Source organism: Curcuma longa, chromosome 3, assembly GCF_044706935.1.
Source record: "Curcuma longa cultivar G26 ecotype Majalengka, Jawa Barat chromosome 3, ITB_CL_G26_1.1, whole genome shotgun sequence".
NCBI classification, from domain to species: domain Eukaryota; kingdom Viridiplantae; phylum Streptophyta; class Magnoliopsida; order Zingiberales; family Zingiberaceae; genus Curcuma; species Curcuma longa.
This window is the reverse complement of record NC_133863.1, coordinates 12,861,425-12,885,553: the sequence shown is the minus strand read 5'-3', so window position 1 is coordinate 12,885,553 and position 24,129 is coordinate 12,861,425. Positions and strand designations below refer to the sequence as shown.

The following is a 24,129-nucleotide window of genomic DNA, read 5'->3' as shown; positions in this document are numbered from 1 at the left end:
TAATTTCTACACAGCACTCACATGTATCGACCTCTCAAAATTTACCCCCCATGTTGACACTATCAACTACTCTATCCCTTTCACAACTTGTTAGCCTCGACACTAGGCATCACTATAATTCCAGACAAAGGAGCCATACACATTCTGCAAGCCCAATGTTCCACACATTATTCAACCTAAAGTACACCTCTCTTTCTCTCACACTCACACTCACACACACACGCAATTATTAACCCTATAATTGGAGGAGGAGAAGTGGGAGCTCATAGCTAGCTAGTAGACCAAATTAATGGATTTCTTTTCTCCTCAACCAGATCTATCACTTCAGATCAGGCCCCCAAACACCTCCACAACAGGTTGGAGAAAGCATAATGAGGCCATGGACTTAGGGTTTCCAAGGAACCCCCTTGACTCTACTACCACCATCAACAGCAACCCTAATCTTAACACCTCCCATCACCACCTTCTGTTCCACCAGTACCACCACCACCATCAACTGCATGCTACTCATGATATGCCTCCTCTAACAGGAATCCCAATCTACCATCACCCACCTTCTTCTTCCTTAATTGGTAATCCGGTCATGCCGCTTCAGCTCTCTTCGTCGTCATCTTCTGCCGAGCACAATTTGGTAGGGTCTGTGGCGAGCCAAGGGCAGCTGCGGTCGAGATACTCGCCGGCCTCGAGGCTCATGGCGAAGAGGAACATGCGCGCACCGAGGATGCGGTGGACTTCGACGCTTCATGCGCGGTTCGTCCATGCGGTGGAGCTGCTAGGAGGCCATGAGAGTAGGATGATCGGCAACTTGTGACTTTTGCTAGATCTAACTTTACCAACTTTGTGGTTGAAATGTTTTGGAACTTTCGTCAATTATTGGTTCAGGGGCCACTCCCAAGTCGGTTCTCGAGCTCATGGATGTGAAAGATCTCACTCTGGCTCATGTGAAATCTCACTTACAGGTATGATGAGGAACTTCCACTTGAATCATGTCTCGGATGATTTAAAGGTTTCAGGAGTTGCAGCTCTTGGACATTCCACACAGTTTCCTGTTGGTTTTTGCTCAGTTTCTTGTTTTTGTTGCCGAATTCTGATCACTTGTCAGCAACTTTTCGCTTATCATGCAATTACAACACTGAATAAATGACACAAATATTTTTATTTATAATAAGTATTGTCTATTAATGCCTCTTTAATATATGCCTCCAGCATTATGACAGCTTTTATGCTTTCAAACCAAAAAAATGGATTGAAGCTTTAGTGAAAGCAAAAAGGAAATAAAGAAGAAAAAAATGGATATAGAAACAAGCACTTGCAATTTGCAGATAGAATTAGTTGATTTCTCTTTGATTATTTCAATTCATTTCATTAGTTAATTTGTCTTTAATGAATACACTGTTAATTACAGATGTACAGAACTGTGAAAAACACTGACAAGACAGAAGCTCCTTCAGGTTGATTTTTTTTTTTTTTACTTTTTGTCTTTTTAGTTTCTCCATTAACCTCATGAATTTCTATAAGTAACCACTTGATGCCCTCCCAGCAGTTCCATCTGATGGATCATTGGAAATTTTCTCAAGAGGAGAGAATTCTGATGAGCATGATCATGTTGGTGACATGAGAAGCAATGCTATCTCTTCAAGGTAATTATGCCTGATTAATTATTTCTTTGTATATGGGATTTGAAGAAATATGAAGGATCAATGCCTGCTAGCTAATTGGTTTGCTACTTATAGCAGCTAGTCAAAGATTGCAAAAGATATAGTCACATATAGATCATCTATAGATCAACTCCTTTTCCTCCCACTAAATCATGCCTTTAATTGCTCCAAGTGTCGAGGAATAACTTAGCTAGACACCTATGATGACTATGTTCCTCAAAAGGAAATTAAAGACTCCCCAATTTCTAGATGTAGCTCTCAGGCACAACCAAAGTGGGGACAATTCTTGAGGATTTCATGTTCTCCATACCTTTCGAAGAACAGCATATATTCACCATGTCTGAAATGTATCACATAAGATTTGCTTTGTGGAGTTTCCTTGCAGCTCCATCTGGGAAATACTACTTAAATATTAGCTGTTGAGTCATAGAATGAAATTGTTTGATAAATATATATTCCTGTAAAAATGACATTATTCTCTGCAATATTATGACTGTATGTTTTCCCCCAACAGGAAAAGCTACTACAATGGCATGACAAATGATTCGGCTGCAGGGAGCATGAAGCCTTTTGAGGTATCTAAGTTCAGAATGATTTCAGTTTTGCATCTGTGTGTTGAGCCTGTTGAGCACTAAGCAAATTAGCCAAATGATTCATAAAGCATCGAGTATATATATATATATATATATATATATATATCTAACAGAAACGATGTGAAGCATTCTTTTTCAATGATTTTGGGCATGATCAGGATTCGATGGAACCGACAAAGAACTTGGAGATGCTTGCAGAGTTGGATTCATCAAGCCTCTCCCATACAAACCTAAACAAGCTGAATCTTGAGATCACACTGGGGAGGCCACACTGAATATACATATATCTATATATTTCCTAGTGGGCATGCATGCCATAGCCCTTGAAAGTTGCTTATTCTAGCTAGTTTCGTTCTTCATTGTCATTTTTACTTTCACATATGTAAATCACAATTCTTAGGCTGGTGTTCCTCATGAATATGTATGCTTCTTCTTTGAGGATAATATATATATGTTATGCCTCTAATTATATGAGTTAAGAATATGCTATGCCTCTAATTTATTTGAGGATCAATTGGTTTTACATTGACATATCTATCAGTTGTTCATACTATATATATATTTTAGCACCACTTAATTCAGCTTCATCATATGTTTCCTAAAGCAATTCATTTCCTTTAAAATAGACTTAAAACTAATGAAAGAAAATTATATGTCAAGAAGCTCATCATGGGTTTCTTTCTTTGTCATAACCTCTTATTGATGTTATTTTTGCTGCTAATCATAACATCAAAAATGCAATGAGAAAAGTGTCTTGTATTAACATATCATTTTTTTATGATAAATATTAAATGGCATATGCCTTACTTTGTATAATAATTAATATATAGGCTTTTGCAGGTACTTTGGCCACTGCCACTAAACTTTTGTGCCAAGAAATGATTGTATTTTTTATGTAAGTATTGTATACTATGAATTTGATGTCTATCATTAGAGGCTTCTTAACTCTAACACATCTTGACAAACTAATATTATATAACAATAAAGCTCACAAATCATGCAAACTAACAAATAGGGAATTAGAAAAGAAATTAGGAGAGTATATAACAAATACTTATAAATTAGAAATAGAGAAGTACTGAATCATGGGATTTCAATAAGTTCTATTCCATCACTTGGATTGGGTCTTGTCCCAAAATACTAATCCCATTTTAGCCGAATTGGAAACCTAACTCATCAACCAAAGAAACAAGAATTCATTGCATCATTTCATGAAAGCTAAAGTTAGTTAGAAGACCTTGAACTGATAATTATATTAATCATGGATCTAAGCTTTAAATCTGAGTAGTTAACTATTGGCTCGATCTCTAACTACAACTAAGAAAGTGGAAGAAAAGTCGAGCAAGTGCATAATTAATTGTGTTTGTCTTTTATTGATGTTCTTCATCTGGCCATGCATAGAGCTCCATGCGTTTGTCAGTTCATTGCTGCATTACTTTTTAATTCTTTCACATTTTTGCTATACCTATTTCTGCCTTTTCCAGATACCAGCAATTAGAGTGCTTTTGTAAAGTATAAGTTAATATAATATTTACTCATATTTTTCTTATGGATAATATATAATAAAATAAACTTGAATCAGACCAGAACTTGTTCAGTGGATGCATTCTTCACATTGAATGTCTCGGACACATGCAAGGCTTGAAACAAACCCAAAAAAAAAAGTTATCATATAATATTAAAATATTACTGATGATGCACTTATAGTATTTTGATCCAATCTTAAATAGTTAAGCTAAAATATTCTTATCATATCTAAAGATAAAAACATCTCCAATCGTTAGAGCTCTAAATGCATGAAAACCTACTATTCTCTTCACAATAAAAAAAATCCTTACAAACTTCAAACCTCATTATTAATTAATTAATTACTAATCTCATCCATATGGTTAATTTTGAGAGAAAAAATTAATTTTAAATTTTCACCGTTGCTCTTAAACTAAAAACCTCAAACGTCATGCCCAGAGTGATTTAAACTTTTTTGTTCAATTTTTTGATTTCATAAACCTCTTCAAAAATCTTATATTGGAGATGCCTAACAATACTGAACAATAAATATACACAAAATTTTCATTTTGTCTTAGAATTTTTCATGGTTGCCTCAAATTCTGAAAATTCAGTTTGACTCAATGGTTAACAGTACGTGCACTCGAAACACGACTTGTCGACAACAACATTTAATCAAGTGATGCTGTAGGTGCATGACATGCATCAATCTGACATTGACTAACAGTTGACCACAAACGCCACATGCAAGTTTTACTATAATTTGGGTGAAGCAATATTATATATTTCTCAAAGTTACAAACACATCATACATTTTGTATAATAATAATAATAATAATAATAATAATAATAATAATAATAATAATAATAATAAATAACAATACAAATTGATAACTATTAATATATATCAAGGATTGAATGTAGTAGTAGTTATCCAGTTATCCTCCTGCGTCGTGATCAACTGCAGTTTCTCGATTTATCTTCTTATAGATAGTCATGGGGTCGACCATGTAGGATCGCTAAGATGGCAGATTTCACAATAATGTAATAGTAGTTCAATACTTTTTATTAAAAACTTAAAGGTTAAATTATATTGTTTTTTTTGACAAACTTAGGCATTATTTGCAGCTTTTGACTCTGTCTTTCCTTCACTTCACTGAATTCTTTTCTCTTCTCATATCTTCAGAAAAAAGACATGCTTATATATATCATTTGCCTATAAACTTTAAAATGAATTTTAATTGCCCTAACTTAATTATAATTAACTTTGTTGGATGACATGCGTGCATGGGCCAAGCGTTGTCAGAGATACGGAGGTGTCGAAATAACACCGCGGAAATTAAGGGGCCGGGGAATTGTGCTACTACGTTACGTTCTGCCATGCCATTGCATTTGCATGGGCATGCAGGAGGTTGCAGGTGTTGAGGTGACATGACGCGTCTGCATGTTCATGAATGGCTTGGTTTTCCGTGCATGACATCGGTATCTGCATGGCTCATCTAGTTGTTTCTTGCTATGGCCATGGCAGAGAGCCAGCAAGCTGCTCGGTGCATGCTACTGTTTTCTGTAAAGTATAAACAGTAGCTGCCATGACGTGCATTCAATGCATATGCATGCACTGCTTCTCTCTCTCTCTCTCTTTCACCCACAATTTATTTGGATATATATGCTGTTGAACCCGCGAAATTCGGATGGTAAATTTGTAATAGTATAATAAGATTCGAATCTCATCGTATGTTCGATCTCATGATTTATCTCCTTTGATAAGACTTTGAAACGAACAGTGTGAAGGCATCTGGGAACAACAATGAAGTAAGATTCATATTTCCATGGGTTCATTCTTTTAGGAATAACATTCTTTCCATTTAAGAGGTCATTTGATATTATGATTTATCTCTTGTCCATATACTCTGAGATGGATGTAGATGGACGCTTGAGATGAGCATGATCAAATTTTAGAACAATGTTTATTTAATTTGGATGCTTGAGATGAGCATGATCAAAGGAGTTGAGTTGTCTAGTTAGAATTGGTTGGCTTGAGTCAGCAATGCCGACTATGCCAAATAACTATTTTGAACCATTCAAATGGGTAACATCCTCTCCATCAATTGTAACACTCACCTCTTAGTGCCTCTTCTTCATAGGTCCATCATTCATTGCGATACATTTTTATATATTTAGCCTATCTAATTATTTTTATAGAAATATAATAGTTTAATTTATAGTGTAAATTTTTTTTTCTTGAATGATAATCACGTTTGTATAAATTTAGCTACCAACTCTTTTTAGTTAATGATCAAATTTAGTTAATGATACTACCAACTCTTTTTTTCCCCCTTTTAAACTCTACTTTCAATGTGTTTGTTTAAGGTTGATTAAGGAAGACATTAATTATTTCATCTATTCTTCATGATCAATAGAAACTCATTCTAAATTATGTTTGTCATAGAATTTTTCAATTTGTTTGGTAAAAAATGAAAAGACACATTTTTTATTCATATTGTCAAAAAAAACACACCCCTCTTTTTAAAATTATTAAAATAATATATCATTCATAATTAAATTTTCAAAATACTCTATCTTACAATTTGGACACACCGTATTCGACATACTTTGTACGTACAAAGTCATTTCCAAATGAAATAATTTTGATTAAAGTTAAGTTAAAATTGCTCAAAATTAGAGTTTTTGATAATTTTGATCAAATTAAATTGAGTCAAAACTATTTTACCTTGAGTAACTTTGATGAAAGCTACTCTGATAATACAAATTTGGCTAAAGTTATTCTAAAATCAAAATTATTTTAATGTGGAGTAGAGGATTTAAAAATTCAATTATGAATAGAATATTATTTTAATAAATTTTAAAAGAAAGATATCTTAGGGGTGAGAAAAGTTTGGTTAAATTGAATTAATCAATAGAATTTAAAAGTTTGATTATTTCATTATTTTATTTTATTTCTTAAAATATTAATTATTTTAAATAATTTGATTCAATTTCAATTTATGTGATATTGATTTTCACACCACAGTATGGTGTTGAACTAGCATTGTTGGTGCTTATTTTTAAAATCAACACAAACTACGATGTTGATTTTCTAAATCAGCAAGTTGAATCATAAAATATATATAACATATCAAATTAAAATTTATTCAGAAATCTATTCTTGTTATTAGATGTTATCTATAATGACTTAGTCTTAAGCCCAAAATTCTCGTTTAAAGCTTTTTTGAAGGCTCTGAAAAATTTTAGTTCTTTTATTAAGATTATTTTCATCTTTTGTATTGTTAGAATTTTCAAACTATTTAAACATTTATTTTAGGCTTAGTTAAAATCGAATAAAAATATCATTGTTGAAAAGTTTAAATAATTCGATCAAAAATTAAATTAATCGATGTTTTATCGATTTGATTTGTTCAATTTTTATTAAAAAATTGATTGATTCGATTAATTCATTTTTTTATTTATTCAGTTTTGATTAAATCGGTTTAATTTTAAATCAATTGTTGTGTAGTACACATTAATAAAATAAAATAAAATAATAAAAAAATGATCATTTCGATTTAAAGATTTAGATTGTATTTATGTTTACCGGCAAATTAAAAAAACATATTGTACTTTAGTAAAAAATAGTTAGTTTACTAAATGTCTAATTACACATATTGTGGCTTATTAATGCTGCAAAGGTTGGAATCCGCCAACCTAGCGGCCCCACACGATCGGCCCCCCGACCATCTGTGGAGAGGTAAATCACGGTGAATGCGGGACTGACCAGGGCATGGTGGCCGAGGGATTTGGAAACATGGCACAGATTGATGTTATCGCAAATGCAACCATGAGCCCTCGAACCGCCCACCTCATGCTGCAAGCACCCATGCCCTGACCAGCTGACCCCGCCCGTGGGGGCAAAACTGTAGTGGGTAAACTTTTTATAGTGACCGACCCCACCGCCGAAACGATCCCATATCAGAAAACCCCCTAAGGAATTTTTTGGAGGCACGGTACCACTAGGTTGATAAGAGCATACTGCCGAAACAACACTTTAGCCGAGCTAACACATGAATCGCACAGCACCTCAGTCAACAAATATATGTTGCTATGAGGATTCGAACTCGAAACCTCAAGCGACAGGTGTCTCCATGTTTACCACTTGGGATAAGACACTTCAACTTGTGGCTTATTAATCATCTCATTATTGGAGGTAATTTATTGCATAAAAATATTTGTAAAAAAAAAAAAATTAATCATTTTAAGAGATTATTTTTGATTTTAAAATATGTCTAACATCATTTTTAGAAATAGAACTTCCATCCCCAACCGCCCGCCCTCTCTTGCCCCGGCCCTTTTTCCTGCCGAATTTCTCCGACACGCCCCTCCGGCAATCACCTATACCTCAGTTCCTCATCCTTCCACCATCTCCGTCTGCAACCCTTGCTCGTTTTACTATCCATGACTTCCAAGGTAAGCTTTGTGTCTTCGCCTCCACTTTTTCAAAGCGCTTTTTTCCTGTTGGATCGCAATTTTTCTCCGGATTTGAGGATCTATGCTCCCCTAGCCTGCATTCTGTCTTTATCAAGGTTTATTTTGTGGGTCGATCAATCTATTGTTTTTGTTTTTTTCAGTGGTCTAAATGGTTGTTCTTGGGGATGCGGCTACAACTGGTTTCTCGCGCCTCCATGCTATCTGCACTAATACGGTAAACATCCTCGCTTTTTTTTTCCTCCTGGATTTCGTCCGTTATTTTGTTGTAGGTCTGTCTGTGTGTCTGCATTTTGAAAATCCTCCTTGTCTTCTTCCAGGGAAGGCAGAGGTCTGATCTTTGTAGGCGCAAGTATTCTCAACCTGATGGATTTCACTTATTCGAGGTGGCTTGAATCGATGGCATGGCCATGGATTGTCAGTTGGTAGAGTTTTAGCACCAAAGTTGCCCCTGATGTTGAGTCAGAGAGATGCAGTTTCGAAAGGCCAACACGGTTCATTAGTAGAGGAACTTGATTCACTGGAAGTGTACCCAAAAATCATACACTTTTTCCGTCGCCCACTGCTTCATGACAATGCTGTTGCAGAGCTGCTGAGGCAGGTCCAAGTAAAGGTTTCAGGTGACATTCTTGAGATAAAAGCTGAAGTTTGTTTCAACATACGTCTTGATGGTGAACCATCGAAGGAGAAATTTGGAGCACTTACGTGGCTTCTGCAGGAGACATTTGAGCCTGAGAACCTTCAGGCAGAGAGCTTTCTTGAAAAAGAAGTTGCCATTGACGGAAGTGACTCGTATGGAGATTGTCAGGGAGATTCCTTTTGCGTCTTAGGAAAGGAAGCAAACCACCGGAGGAGAGCCAGATCACTGATTTTGCATCACTTGTTCATGATAGGAAGACAGAAAGTGTTTATCCAGTAAAGCTTGCTACATTTCACACTAGTGCTACTCTTGATCCTGTTATAGTGATTCTAGTCATCGAGAGGGGAAGACAAGCATTGGAAGAGATTAATGTAAAGAAGGGCCTTGCTTTTGATGAACAAGATATTCAATACTACACCAGGCTTTTTAGAGATGACATTAAGAGGAATCCAACAACAGTTGAGCTCTTTGATATTGCACAGTCAAACAGTGAGCATAGCAGGCACTGGTTCTTCAATGGGAAGCTCATTATAGATGGTGAGACAATGAACAGAACACTAATGCAAATTGTGAAGAGCACTTTGAAGGCAAATCCAAATAATTCTGTGATTGGTTTCAAAGGATAATTCAAGTGCAATTAAGGGATTTGCAGTATCCCAGTCTGGCCTGAAATGCCCCCTTGACAATATGATGCGTGAACTCGATGTATTACTTACTTCAGAGACCCATAATTTTCCTTGTGCCATAGCTCCTTACCGTGGGGCAGAAACAGGAGCTGGAGGTCGAATAAGGGACACACATACTACTGGAAGGGGATCTTTTGTTGTAGCTTCTACAGCTGGCTATTGTGTTAGTAATCTTCATATTGAGGGGGCCTATGCGCCATGGGAAGATTCATCTTTCACATATCCATCAAATTTGGCTTCTCCTTTACAAATTTTGGTTTCTGCAAGTGATGGAGCATCTGACTATGGCAACAAGTTTGGAGAGCCTTTGATTCAAGGTTACACAAGGACATTTGGTATGAGACTTCCAAATGGTGAACGACGTGAATGGCTGAAACCTATCATGTTTAGTGGGGGTATTGGACAAATTGATCATGCGCACATATCAAAAGGAGAACCAGAAGTTGGAATGCTTGTTGTCAAGATTGGAGGTCCAGCTTATCGAATCGGAATGGGAGGTGGTGCAGCTTCAAGCATGGTCAGTGGGCAGAATGATGCAGAATTAGATTTTAATGCAGTGCAACGAGGAGACGCTGAGATGGCTCAGAAGCTATATCGTGTAGTACGTGCTTGTGTGGAAATGGGAGATAAAAATCCTATTATTAGCATCCATGATCAGGGGGCTGGGGGTAACTGTAATGTTGTAAAAGAAATAATCTATCCTGAAGGAGCTCAAATTGACATTCGTTCTATAGTTGTTGGTGATCACACAATGTCAGTTCTAGAAATTTGGGGTGCAGAGTACCAGGAACAGGATGCTTTGTTACTTAAACCATAGAATAAGAGTCTGTTGCAATCTATATGTGACAGGGAAAGGGTTTCTATGGCTGTTATTGGCACGATCAATGGTAGTGGACAAATTGTTTTAATAGATAGCTTGACTGTTTGTCATTGCCAAGAAAATGGGCTTCCTCAATCACCACCTGTTGAGAATCTTGAGCTTGAAAAGGTGCTTGGATATGCCACAGAAAAGCTTCGAGTTCAAACGAGTACCTCCAGTAGCGGAGTCACTAGATATTTCACCTGGCACTACATTAATAGATTGTTTGAAAAGGGTCTTGAAATTACCTTCAGTTTGTTCAAAATGTTTCTTAACAACAAAAGTTGACAGACAATAGAAACTTGTGGCTTGTGAAGCTACTAGTTTACTTTTATTTAAGAAATTGACAGACAATAGATCCAGCAAAATCTTTGCATTCAATTGACCTGCCATAACACAAGACAGGATTTGAAACTACGGAGAGCGTTGAGAATAATATAAATTCTCACATTTGCAGTTTATTTGTTTTCTTTCTTTCTATTTTTTCCCTTTCACAAATACAATTGTTAGCAAGCTTGTTATTGCTTGCATGACTTGTGTCTTTAGGGGAAATGCAAAGGGAGAAAGAGAGGAACTAACCCTCTCAATGTCTCCTTCCATTTTTTTCTGCAAAGGTGGATCCGCCACCTTAGCGGCCCCACACGGTCGGCCCCACGACCATCTGTGAGGAGGTAAATCGAGAAAATACAGTTGGTTACTAACCTGGCTTCGCCAGGATTCGAACCCTTGTCTCCTTCCGTCGTAACCAACTCACCTATGCCCCGGGGGCGTCAATATCTCCTTCCATGCTCCATGCTTGTATATAACTCGTTGTAAACTACGACATGGGCGAGGAGGGAGGTTTCATTCAGCTTTGATATCATCAATGATGAACACTATATTAAGTTATGGAAATGAATAATGTTCTTTTTATGCATTAGGAGGTTCTTCCCTTCATTTTAGTTCATATTAGGGTGGAAGTAAAGTTGGCTCAAATCCTTTATGTGAATCATCCTTGGACTCCCTTTCATCTACAACTCGTTAAATTAATCAATTAATGAGGAGCATTTGATTCCCTTGTTTTCTTGTGAAATCAAAATGTCTCCTTCCAATAAATTCTAGTCTTAGCGTAGTACTTTTATAGTCGATACTTAGAAAAAAGTTGATACTATATATGTATAAGCTTTAAAATGTAAATGTTTTCTACTATATAATAAGACAATTAGAGACCTCAACATTTCAATCTGGCTTAGCTTGGGCTTTTGTGTTGACAAGTTTCTAACTTGGTGGACACACCTAGATCAAGTTCCAATCGACTAAAACAAGCTAGGAAGCCTTCTCCATGGATGACTTAAGTTACATCTTAGTTTGTTTAAGCTTCCAACCGCTATGAATTAGCTTTAAGCAATTAAGCTTCAAGATAATCAATTAAACACCTTCTAGGGTCTCTAAATAACATGCTCTACCTAAAAGATCATATGAATACAATCAGCGTACTCAAAATGAACCCAAATGTATGGAATCAATCCAAATGTACAATATACATGCATAGTACATCGATTCCATGTCTTCCAGTCTTCATCTAAATTTGAAGTCCATCGATTCTATAACTCGATCTTGGTTCCTTCCTTAATCCACAATGTATCATTTAAGATCCTCATCCATTCGATTCAAGTCTCCTTTTTTGTCCACCAAGCTCTTACTTGATTTCAACCACTGCACCTATCGTAAGTACTTTGAGTATTTCATGTCTGGCAAAAGGTAATAATGCTCACCCCATGCGCCCCTCCACAGTTCGCCCTAAGGCATATGGAAGGATGATAGATCACGGTATCAAGTGGCCTCTTAGGTGAGAGAAGCGTATTCCCTAAGGAAATGAACCTCGGAAAATTCTAATCTTGCTCTTGTATGATAATTTTACCATCTGAATATCAATTTGGCTACACCTGTGGAGACGAGTATCTTCTTAATCTATGCTTCTTGATCTCAAGCATTGAGTTAAAATTATATAGCAAGTTTAACCGAAATTGATATATGAATCTGGTTTAAGTTTAGAAATGTAAATATTTTTATATATTCTTTAGATTTTTAGAGTCAAAATGTACTTATTTTGAGATTGTTTTAAAGTTTATAAGGCAGCAAAGTATTTTTGAATGAATAAGAGATTCAAGTTATTATAATATACATAAAAATAGAGAAGAAATAAAAATAAAAATAGCTAAAGAAGAATGATAGTGTACGTTGGAGAAGAAAGAGACAAAAAAAAAGTCTAGCAATAACAGGGAGATAAAAGAACGTTTGTAAATTGGTTCACCGATTTGGCATGACTCAGGTTCGAAGGGGAGTTTATTGGTGTTTTTTTTTGTTGTGTTGTAGACGCAATTATTAATTATTCCTGCCCAATCTAACAACGTGCTATCATTATTATCATCGTTGTCATCCACATCATCTAATTTATAATTTTGTACATCCTCAAAACGTACAATGATAAGAGCGAGAATTTAAATTTTCAAAATATAATTGAATCGATTATTATAGAATAAACGATGATAAAAGATGGATAGAGGATTTAAGCTTTTAGAATATAATTGAATTGATTATTAATGATGAACAATTTATTAAAATAGATAAAAATTAAATTTTGACAATCAATGTCCTTCTATATAATAGTTAATTGTAACTTTTTAATTTACTTTCCCGTATAATTTTGAGATAATTTTGAGATTGATCATGTAAAATTGTTGAGATAATAGGTTCTACCATTACGCTGAAAAAAAATTTAAATCTAATCCAAAATACAGAAGAATTTGAAATTTTTATCACGTTGAAGAAAACTATTGTATGGATGTCTGAATTATTAAATAAATTTATAATTTATAATTTTGTACGATAAACAACTAAATAGCCCTACCTGATCGGACCGCCCCCACCCCGGCGACTCTAGCGAACAGCGCCTCCGTTAGCTGCTCTTGCGTGTAAATCCGGCTCGTCATCTTGACGTTGACCTGCTGGATCATCAGCTCCTTCACCACCGACACGTTGGCGTAGTCCACCTCAAGCTCCATCTCCGACAGGGCCACCATCAACCTTGCCGCCGGGTGCCACTGCCGGTCGCTTTGCACCCGGATCATCGCCTCCCACCCCAGAATCTTCACCTCCACCTCCACGTCCCCCATAAACCGCCTCCCGCCAGAAGGATTGCTCGGCGGTGTTTGCCGACTGCCGCCGGCGATCGCCTCCATCTCCAACCTGAGAGCGCCGAGCTCGGCCTCGAGCGCCTGCGTCTTGCGGCGGAGCTGGTTGATGTAGGTGACGGCGTCGGCCAGTAGGGAGGCCTTGTCCATCTTGGACACGTTGGGCACCACGGAGCGCAGCGCGTAGAACCTCTGGTTCAGCTTCTCACGCCGCTGCCGCTCCGCCTCCACGTGGTCCACCGGCTCCTGGCGGTCTTTTGCCGGTTTACGCCCCCGCTTCTTCGGCCGCTTTTCGGGCTCTATCGCCGACGCTTCCATTTCTGATTGGTCAGAGCCGTCTCCGGCAAAGAGTCATTCCAACTTCACTACCGTCGTTGGCGCCGCAGCGGACGAGCAGAGGAACCCCTCGTCGTTGCTAGACGTCGACTGCCTGATCTCGCGGGGGATGTGTTTGTCTACGCAGAGGGATCCGGCGGGTTGGGGAATCGGCATATACATCGCGCAAGGATCTTGCAACGGCAGCGTCGACGATGGTAGAGGGCGACCAGAATAGTTTGTGTGGCTGAACAGGGCTCTGATCTTGTTCAAGAGCTCGGAGCTCTGGTCGACCTCGCGTGTGGATCCGAGCTCCACGACGGCGCCGCCGACGAGGGGGACGCAGGCTATGGTCCGCAACCCGAACGCCATGGCCTGCCGCGCCCGCTCGCACGGCGCCTCCACCATGGCGTCCGCTCCAGTGAGCCACACCGGGGAGCCGGAGAGGAGGGCCTGGCCGGGGAGCCCGGCGCCAGGAGCAAACGTTTGCGTCATCGACACGAGGAAGAACCACTCAGTGTCGGTGACCTCCTCATCAGGCGAGTCGTCGCCTCCGGAAACCATGGCATTGAGCTGCCGAAGGACGCGCTTGCGGTGTTCCTGCTCGTCCCGGGAGAGCACAGACGCCCCAGCCTCAGGTTTGCGCTTCTCCTCCTCGCAACCATGGTAGTATCCGTCGTCCCAGACGAGGACGGAAGAGGCGTCGGAGGGCGTCGACTTCCAGAAGATGGCATATGTCCATCTCTGTCGGACGCCGTCGATCAGCGAGTGGAGGCGCTGTTGAAGGGTCTCCCGAGGAAGTTGGGTGGCAGCGAAAGGAGGAATGGTGACCGAGGCCGGCTGCAAAAATCGGTGGGAGCTGGAAGGAATCTCCATCGCGGTGGCGTTGCCCGCTCGTGCAAATTAAGGTTGATGGTTGAGGTTGGTGGTGGAGAGGCGGAGGTTTAATAACGGAGGGAAGGCCGGTGGGGAGCGAGGGGGAGCAACGGGACAGTGGGCCCGGCTGCGCTTACGGAGACTGGGCCATTTCAAGGTCCTTCCAACTTTTGCCATAGCGGTCGGTTGGCCTATCTTAGATTCAAGAAATATATTAAGAAAATATTTAAACTATATGAATTATATATTAAAATTATTTAAAATATATTAAGAAAATATTTGTTAAAAAAACTAATAGAAAAGTAAAGAAATATAAATTTTGTAAAATGACCCTCTTGGCATGTAGGTGAAGGCAAGACTTGGGACACTTGATCTTACAAATAATAAAAGTACTAGACTTAGGACACTTGATCTAATAGACTCCATGAGCCTTTTAGTATATTTGATCATTAGTTGACTAACTAATCGACTCAAGTTCGGATACAAAATCACATAATGCTTCTATTTAAGGATTAGCTGAGTAGTTAATGATTCGATATATCGACTGATCTCCAAAATTTTAAAAAAGAATATTGATATGATGCCAACAGATTACAATGATCATATGACATACAAGTTACTATTCAATAATTAGCACTGATGAGGCAAAGAATCTACGATATCAATTATTATATTCAAACTCAAATAAAATAAAATCAACTAAGCAAAATTAAAATTTGCTTTCCTAATTGTCTATAGTCAAAATTAATTTGAGAAGCTTCTTTTTTGCATCCTCGTATTGAATTAAAAAAGTATTTGGAAATAACTGATTTTGTTTTTTTCTTCAAATCTTAAAAATTTTGAGCCGACGTTCCACAACAAAATAATATGAAATAGAAATATGAATTGCTATTATCGTTAATTGAAATGTGATCAACGTCGCGTGTCCTTTTTTTTCTTTGAAGTTATGAAAATCACAACATCTGATTGATGGTACAATGTCTTCTAGAAATAAAATATGACGAAAGAAATCAAATAATTTAGAAATATGAATTGCTATTTTTTTAAATTCAAATGTGATTGAATTAATTAAGTCAGTTCAGATCATCATCGTTTAGAATCACCTGTAAATCCCTTCCTCTTCTGCAATTAATTAAAGATTAAATTGATCATGCTGTTGGGACATTTTGTTAGTACTACCGATGGAATCAAAATATCTTCACAATGGTATGATATTGTCCACTTTGAGTCTAAACCCTCATGGTTTTGTTCTTGGGCTCAACCCAAAAGGTCTCATACTAATGGAGATGCTTTTCCATCCTTTAAATTCATGATCTTTTCCATGTGTTTTAGATGTGGGACTATGTTTGCATCCTTGCAACCCAACACGGACTTCCTACATGGTGTCTGGTCCTCTTGATTCAAACACGGGAGCACCCACTTCCTTTGTTTAAGGTTCAATCCACGTAATTAGATCTGTACTTCCTTTGTTTAAGGTTCGATCTGATCCCCACTTCCTTTGTTTAAGGTTCAACCCACATGGTTAGATCTGGATCATGGCTCATCCGACGGTTAGTCCGATGAAAAACGACCTCGCTCTGATACCACTTGTTAGTACTGATGGAATCAAAATATCTTCACAATGCATGGTATGATATTGTCCACTTTGAGTCTAACCCCTCATGGTTTTGTTCTTGGGCTCAATCCAAAAAGTCTCATACCAATGGAGATGTTTTCCATCCTTTAAACTCATGATCTTTTCTATGTGTTTTAGATGTGGGACAATATTTGCACCCTTGCAACCCAATACATCTTACATTCACAATATATATAAAAAATCATAGACAATTTTAGATAAAGTTCAAAAATCAATTATAAAAATTTAAGTTTAAAATATATAATATCATACCATTATAAAAATATATAAATTTCATCAATTTTAACAGACGACTTTTAGTTGATACGACGAGCCAATAATTAATATATCTTTTTTTATTATTCCTATTTAATCATGAGTCACTTCAGTAAAAAGTTAGAATTCATCATCCTAACAACTCTACATGATTGGGATCCACGACCATTTGTAAGGAGGTAAATAAAAAATTACAGTTGGCCACGATGGAGGAGGACATTGTCCTAGCTTTGTCAAGATTCGACCATTGTCCACTTCGACAATTCGGTTCCATTGTAATTAACTCAATTATACCCTAGAGATAATCATGAACTACAAATTTGTTGGGTTGCAAGGGTGCAAACATAGTCTCACATCTAAAATACATGGAAAAGATCATGAAGTTAAAAGGATGGAAAGTATCTCCATTGGTATGAGACCTTTTGGGGAGAGTCCAAGAATAAAGCCATGAGGGTTTAAGTCCAAAGTGGACAATATCATATCATTAAAATATTTTTATACGATCAAATTGATTACTATCCAAATTAATCGAAATACTTGAATTATTTAAAAAAGCCACGAGTTAAACGAGTAAAAAAGGTAAGGGCGTTTTTTTTTATTATTTTTAATGATGGTCAAAACTCAAAAAGATGTCCTATATTAAAAAAATATCAAAACAACATTTCATCCTAAATTTTGTTCTCAAATTACCCTTTCTACTATGATGTTCTAATGATGGATGGAGCTAGGATCGATAAATATTAATTAATTCAGTGTAGGCGTGGTCTCACATGCGGCTGCTACCCCACCAAACAGTGACATAGATGCACAAAGCAACAGCTGCTCGCGAGCCGACTGCGCCGCTGCCTTGCAAGCAATGGCCATTTCGCGAGCAGCAACATCATTACCTGGCGAGGCAGCGGCCATCGGCCGCGTTGTTGCTGGGTGGAGCAGCAACTGCTCAAGAAGCTGTTGGTAATGGAAGTAGTAGAAAACATCCATTACTGATAAAAATTTGATATGTAAATAGCAAAGGATTATTTGATCTGTAACGTCCTTTCGACAATAAAGAAGAAGAACAAGATCGATATAAAGAATCGTTGTAAGAATTTATCATTTTTATTCAATAATTCATGCATTCGGATCTATAAATTCTTTATCGATCTTTATCAATCTTGTTCTTCTTGTTGTCGACAATGAATATTCTTCCTCCGAAGAGATTTTCGCAAGACGCAACTTTCAGAAAAATTCTATCGCCGCTCTCCAAAACTTGGACGCACACTTTATAAAAAAGAGAGAGTAGTGATGCAGGAATAACACAGTGATGCAGGAATAATACATGAGTCGAACTTCAACGGATCATAATTTTTGACTCGGAAATTAGAATGAGGCACGATCGGGTGTGTTTCAAAACTCTTTCAGAGACCTTTATTTAGTACGGGATAAAATCTATACCGGCCCACTTTCAAACCCATCCGATATTATTTAGTGTTCCGTCCGCATCTCCAAACTTATTTTTTACTATTTATAGTATTTTTTTTCTTCTATTTTTGATTTTTTGGTATTTTTGACTTTGTCAAGTTAGGATTTTGGTTTATAGCCTATTTATAGGCGTGTTTAGATTGAATAATAAAAATTTTCTTTTTTTGGCAAAAACCTAGAAGCGGCGTCGTCGTCGGCTTTTCTACTCGTTTTTTCAAGTTCTCGATCTTGATCCCTTATCAATTCTCCTCTCATCTTCCACCTTCGGAATAATCTCTATTCTGTTCAGTGTCAAGTAGTAGGATAAGTCACAAGGCAAATGGACAGTTTTGGTAACTGTCCACGTTTCCCACTACTCTCATTACCAATCTCATGTTTAATATCCAATCAATCTTGATCTGTCAAGACTTTATCATTGTCAAGTGTTTGATTAATCTTGACATACTTGAACTTTATCTTTGTTAACTTATTGTTAGACTTTCAGCCCTTAAATATCCAGTTAATCATGACTCACTTAAACTTCTCTATTTGACAATTTCATATTAAACTTTCGGCCGCAAGTATCTAGTCAATTATAATCCACTCGAACTTTTCCACTGTCAAATATTTGATCAATCTTGATCTACTTGACTTTCGCTCAAACATCCATATTCAATATATTAATTTTGATTAACCAGATTCGAGATCAATTCCACTCGCAATCTCCCTCTCTAATATATTTTCTTTATACTTGTCATCGTCAATAAATATATTAATTAAATATTAAAATTCACCTGAGTTTAATCAATCTTATCATATGATAGATGAATTACAGCAGCCACTTTACTTTACGTTATAACTTGACATGCCAAGCATTTCAATAGTCATAGTTGCGTTCCAAGCATCAATTTTTTATCCATCTAAAATATTAATTACACCGACCGTTTACCAGTTATCACTCAACCTTCAAATGATGCTCTGACTTTATCTACTAAGACCATCTACCTAGACTTATCAATCCACGTCTCTATTCGATCGACTAATTGATTAAAAAAACCTAATTAATTTTCAAAAATAATTTTTCCATATAAATTTACTTTATAAAGTACTACTTTTCAACTACTTTATATTTTTTTAATAATTTATTTTGTAATTCATTATCATTTGCCACATTCTTCCCAAGTTGTTACAGTACCTGCATGAAATGCATGTCATGCCTTGTCATGCCTTACCTTAGTTAATTTCATATATTCTTGAACAAAAGGCTTATCTGTCTCATATGATATATATATTTGATCTCATCAAAAATTTTCATCCAAAATAAATCAGAAATATATACGATTCTGCATCCAATAATCAACGTCTTAAATTTTTTATTCAACTACATCATAACTAAGATTCAAATCGTAAATATTTAAATAAATTACTACTGAATACCTTACCATTGCACCATAAACTCCTGTCTTCTACTTCACACTACATATATCTGGTTCTTTATAGTTGAGTTATTTGGATTGGAAACGCATAGACAAAGAGCCATGAAGTCCAATATTCCATTTCGTACAACATTCACAATTAAGTTTGGTCAATTAATTGATGTCTCGCACATGATCATGCTTCATTCACATTATTTTTCTCATTTATCTCACACGCAAACTCATCTCATCTCATCTGAATATGTATATCATTCCATGTATGTCTTCTACAGTAATGAGAATTGCATTACTTGCCAAACAAAAATAATAATTGCAAACATAAGAATGTCAACATTTTCTGCTTATTTCTTTAGAAAATTTAAAAAAAAAAGAGTATCCATCATATTGTATTGATTGCAAAGTTTTATCTTGATGAACAACCTATTTAGCATCTTAAAGTCTATGCTTATCGTCGAACTTTGCATCTCCACACTAGTCGTCGAATGAGCTAATACATATATCCAAATGTCAAAACCTTTGAATTAAAAACAAGCAAAGCTAGTGATAGTGTCGAGCAAAAGCATAGCTAGAAATTAAATCCCCATCAGAGTTTTGAAGACTTTTCGAATCATGACAAGATCATAGTATAATTTTTTTTCTTGATTGTGTGAACATGCATCGACAATAATGGTATTATTCTTCATGAGTAGCTAGATTTCATGATGTAAAAGTTGCATAATTAAATCTTTTTGTTTCTTTCATTAGAATTGTACTTGAGTTTACTTTACTAATGCCGATCCAAAAGATCATTATACATTATGTCCTTGAGAAGTTGAGAACCCTCTATATGAATCTTACTTTGTTGGTTTAAGACAACTACAACTTCAATTAAGACACGAATCTTGCATGTGATAGCGAGGAAAAGATGAGTCGTTCATGCATATCCACTTTTAATTGTGTTATTCCAATTTATATATATAAATAATCTTTCTATAAAAATATATATTGCTCAAAGACTAATATATATATAAATTTCACGAGGCATGTGATCATGGGATAATATGCTTAAAAAGAATTGGTAAGCAGTCAGAATGATTTGACCAATTGGCCCCCATTAAATTTGTCGATAGTTTCAATTTGATTATTGTCCATCTAGCTGGTTAACTCAATCAATTTTTTCTTTCGATCTCGTCATCGCACACCTTAAGTATCAATCATTAATTTTGCTTGAATATATATATAGGTTGCTTAGCTCAATTAGGGCAATCATTATGATTAAATTATTCAAGCTTAGTTTGCTCATGTTGTGCCACACTAACTTCATTCATTTCCTCATATCAAAACCAAATAAACGCCCTTCCATTAATTTTCATTAATACAACCATCGATTAATTTTCTCATGAAACTTTGAAAGGCCAAATTATACGGTCAGTTCGATGGATGGAATCACAAGTACACGATCAAAGACACAAAAGCCAAAAAACACTACGTTCCAAATACTAAGGATTAATAAAATGAGCCCGTCCACAAAATAATAATAATAATAGGAAAATTGGTTGATTAGTTAGGTAATGTCTGATCATAATACAATGTGTCACGTTTATCATGGCGTTGCATGTGCAAAAGGTGCAAAGTGTGGGGGAGATCAACGTCACCAAATTCATTTATTAATTGATTATTTATCTTGATAATTTTGGATTTTGATTGATGGAGATGGAGCTGTGATATGACCGGGGAACATTCATTATTATTTATTGTCCTTTTGTTGAAAAAACGACTTTGTCCAGATGCATTTTTTTTCTTTATGCTAATTGAATCGTCTCCAAAATTCTTTGTTTTCCATCTGGCACTATATATATTTTTAAATGTCTTGGCTAGCTAACATTATTACGTCTTCTATTAATCAATAACATTTCTTAATTAGCCGAATATTATTTATAAATGTGAAACATTATCAATCATCATATTTATTTATGTATGGTACAAAATAAATATTTTTCTCAAAATGATTATAATTATAAAGGAGAGAATATGAGAAGTGATGGAGATTCATGAACTGCGTTTGAAAAGGAGGGGAGCGGTTGGCCGGTGCATGCACACGGAATGAATGAATGAATGAATGAATGAATGCGTTAGGGATGGATGGATGGATGGATGGATGCATGCATGGGATTATTCTGGCATGTGTTGCCGTGTGGGTCCATGAATGTGTCAGCACACGTGGCAATGCCTGTTTCACCATCGTAGTGGAGCTAGATAATAACATAATATGAAAATGGATTTTTAATAAAATCTGAAAATTAGCTTCGATTTAATAAAATGGAATTGTCTGGGAAAACCCTTAAGTGTGCCTGCATTAATTAGCTTAATTTGTTTTTGATTGAACTCGATCTGATGCTCTTGCTGTTCCACCAGGTGATCTTTTGCACGAGAATGGTCTTGTTATTGTTATGATGGGCTCTATGTTTGAAAGATATGTTGATTGATTATTTTCAGAGTATAGTTGATTGTTGAAGTGGGTAAGGGTCAAATTTCGACGAAGCCGAGGCAATATCCTCCTCCGTCGTAGCCAACTGCAGCTTCTTAATTTACCTTCTCGCAGATGGTCGTGTGGCCGCGGAGATAGCGGATTTCATTTTTTGATTAAAGGAAAATCAGAAGAAGTGATTGATGATGAGTTTAAATGCCTAGACTTCCATGGGCTGGATGTTGTAAGACTATTCTTTCCATGGGCTGATTATCCAACCATAGCATCATTTAAGGACTTATGAGAAATTAGGTCTTAATTTGTTTGATGATGATTTCCCTCGGGATGGTCTGGTCAAAATCAAGAGCAGCATCCTCAACAACTTGCATGTGCATGTAGATCTATATATCAGATGCATTCACAGATTGATAGCTTGCTGGAATTAAGTTTAGATCAGTAACATCTTGCAATATTGGAGAGTGATTAAATGCATGCATTTCTTAATTAATTCCTTGGAGATTGTATATGGCCATGCCAAGGTCTTAATTATCCTGCAAGAAACTTGATTAATATTAGAGGGATTTAATGACTTCTTGCAGCTAGCTGCAAACTCTATGCTTCTCTCTCTTTCTCTCGCTGCTGGGTATCACCCACCTCTTGTCATGGCCATCATACTGTTGATATTGACCATACTCTAAATCAGGAAGATATACATACGTGATCCTTCTTTCAATCTGCTTGAGTAGTCTAATTTGATTAACTGTTCTAGTTTGGTCGAGTATTCATACTTATCAATCACTAACATATATCTGTTTAATATGATGGTTCAACAACTTCTAAACTTCTAACCTATGATCTATAAATAAGCATCATTAATTTTCTTCTTCTCCATCAACTAGCTACTAGAGACGGATAAATTTCTTAGCGGTTCAAAAATTACAAAGTACAAAGAGAAGAGAGCTCAAATAAAATACAAGACTTCTTCTAATTTGTCAATCTCATAACATTAATAATTTTATGAACCAATTAAACATGTTATAAATTAATTTAATTAAGATCCGATCCATCAGTTAGTATGGTCATGTACAGCGATTGATGATAATACATCTATCTGTTGTCGCTTCGACTACTGTCTGGCAGCTACGGTCTCCAATATTTCAAGATCAAGTCCAAGAAAAGAACCCAACGACACCGTCAGGCCTCAACGCCTCCCGCAACGGGGTGGTCGCTGTGCATCTTTCCGGAGGCCCCGAGTGGGACTGCTATCGATCGACGACGACTACTTCCCTAGCTCGACTAAAACTCCAAAACCGTGCCGCTCTGCGATCGATCGACCGATCACCATCTGGATCTTTAGCTCAAATTGGAGTCATGAGATCGATCGATTCCAGGGAATAACTCACATGGCGTGAGGTCCCCAGGATGCGTACGGCGACCATTTAGACTTCGCCAACGCCATTAAAGCTAGCTGTGGCAGGCGGCAGCTCCATCGCCGATGCATCCGCCACATGCACAAACTCTCGAATCGAATCGTGTCGGAGCGCGCACGGAAGCTGACAAATGTGATGGGAACGTCGACCGGCAATCGTGTCCAGTAGTTGGAAGGTGAGTGGGGTGGGCGTAGTAGCGGACAACACGACTCTTAAATTCTTCGCCTGCCTGCCTGCCTGCATGGCACCGTCTCATTGTTGGCGGTCCACTACCGCTGCAGGAAGAAAGAAAGAAAGAAAGATCGAGCTAGAGATGGTTTGGACTAGTCCAAATCGCATGCTTGATCAGGGGAAATTAATTAAGTAGAGGGTATTAATTTGATGGGGAACCGGCCATTTGCTTCCGCAGCTTGAGCATTGATCTGATGCGGCCTTCGGTTGCAAGTGCCAGCGTGCATACATGCAGCTGCTGCTCCACGCATTAAATATTTAAATATGAATGCTGCTATCGCTATATTGAGGGAGGAAGAGATAATACACCACACCCCATGAAACTGATATGTACGCTAGCTCTTTTATGGTGCTAGCTTTTGGTTGACTGAATAGTAAAAAACATATACGAAATGGCATATTGTTTTTTTAGAAAATGAAATAAATTATTTTATTTTCGATTGCAAGGGTCAAGATGAACATGTACATAT

General features: G+C 37.0%; 1 protein-coding gene and 2 pseudogenes across 1 annotated transcript; 2 read left to right on the top strand and 1 right to left on the bottom strand.

Annotated features, from left to right (window-relative positions):
- Positions 1-289: 289 nt before the first annotated feature.
- Positions 290-2,526, top strand: LOC141825756 (putative transcription factor KAN2). The gene is made up of 6 exons (XM_074713143.1): positions 290-788; positions 883-959; positions 1,406-1,451; positions 1,544-1,640; positions 2,173-2,233; positions 2,410-2,526. Exons 1-6 carry the CDS (start codon positions 290-292, stop codon positions 2,524-2,526), a joined length of 897 nt encoding a protein of 298 aa, XP_074569244.1.
- A 5,861-nt stretch (positions 2,527-8,387) lies between these two features.
- On the top strand, positions 8,388-10,719 carry LOC141823724 (putative phosphoribosylformylglycinamidine synthase, chloroplastic/mitochondrial; annotated as a pseudogene).
- Positions 10,720-13,252: 2,533 nt separating this feature from the next.
- On the bottom strand, positions 13,253-14,800 carry LOC141824447 (transcription factor MYC2-like; annotated as a pseudogene).
- Between the last annotated feature and the right edge of the window lie 9,329 nt (positions 14,801-24,129).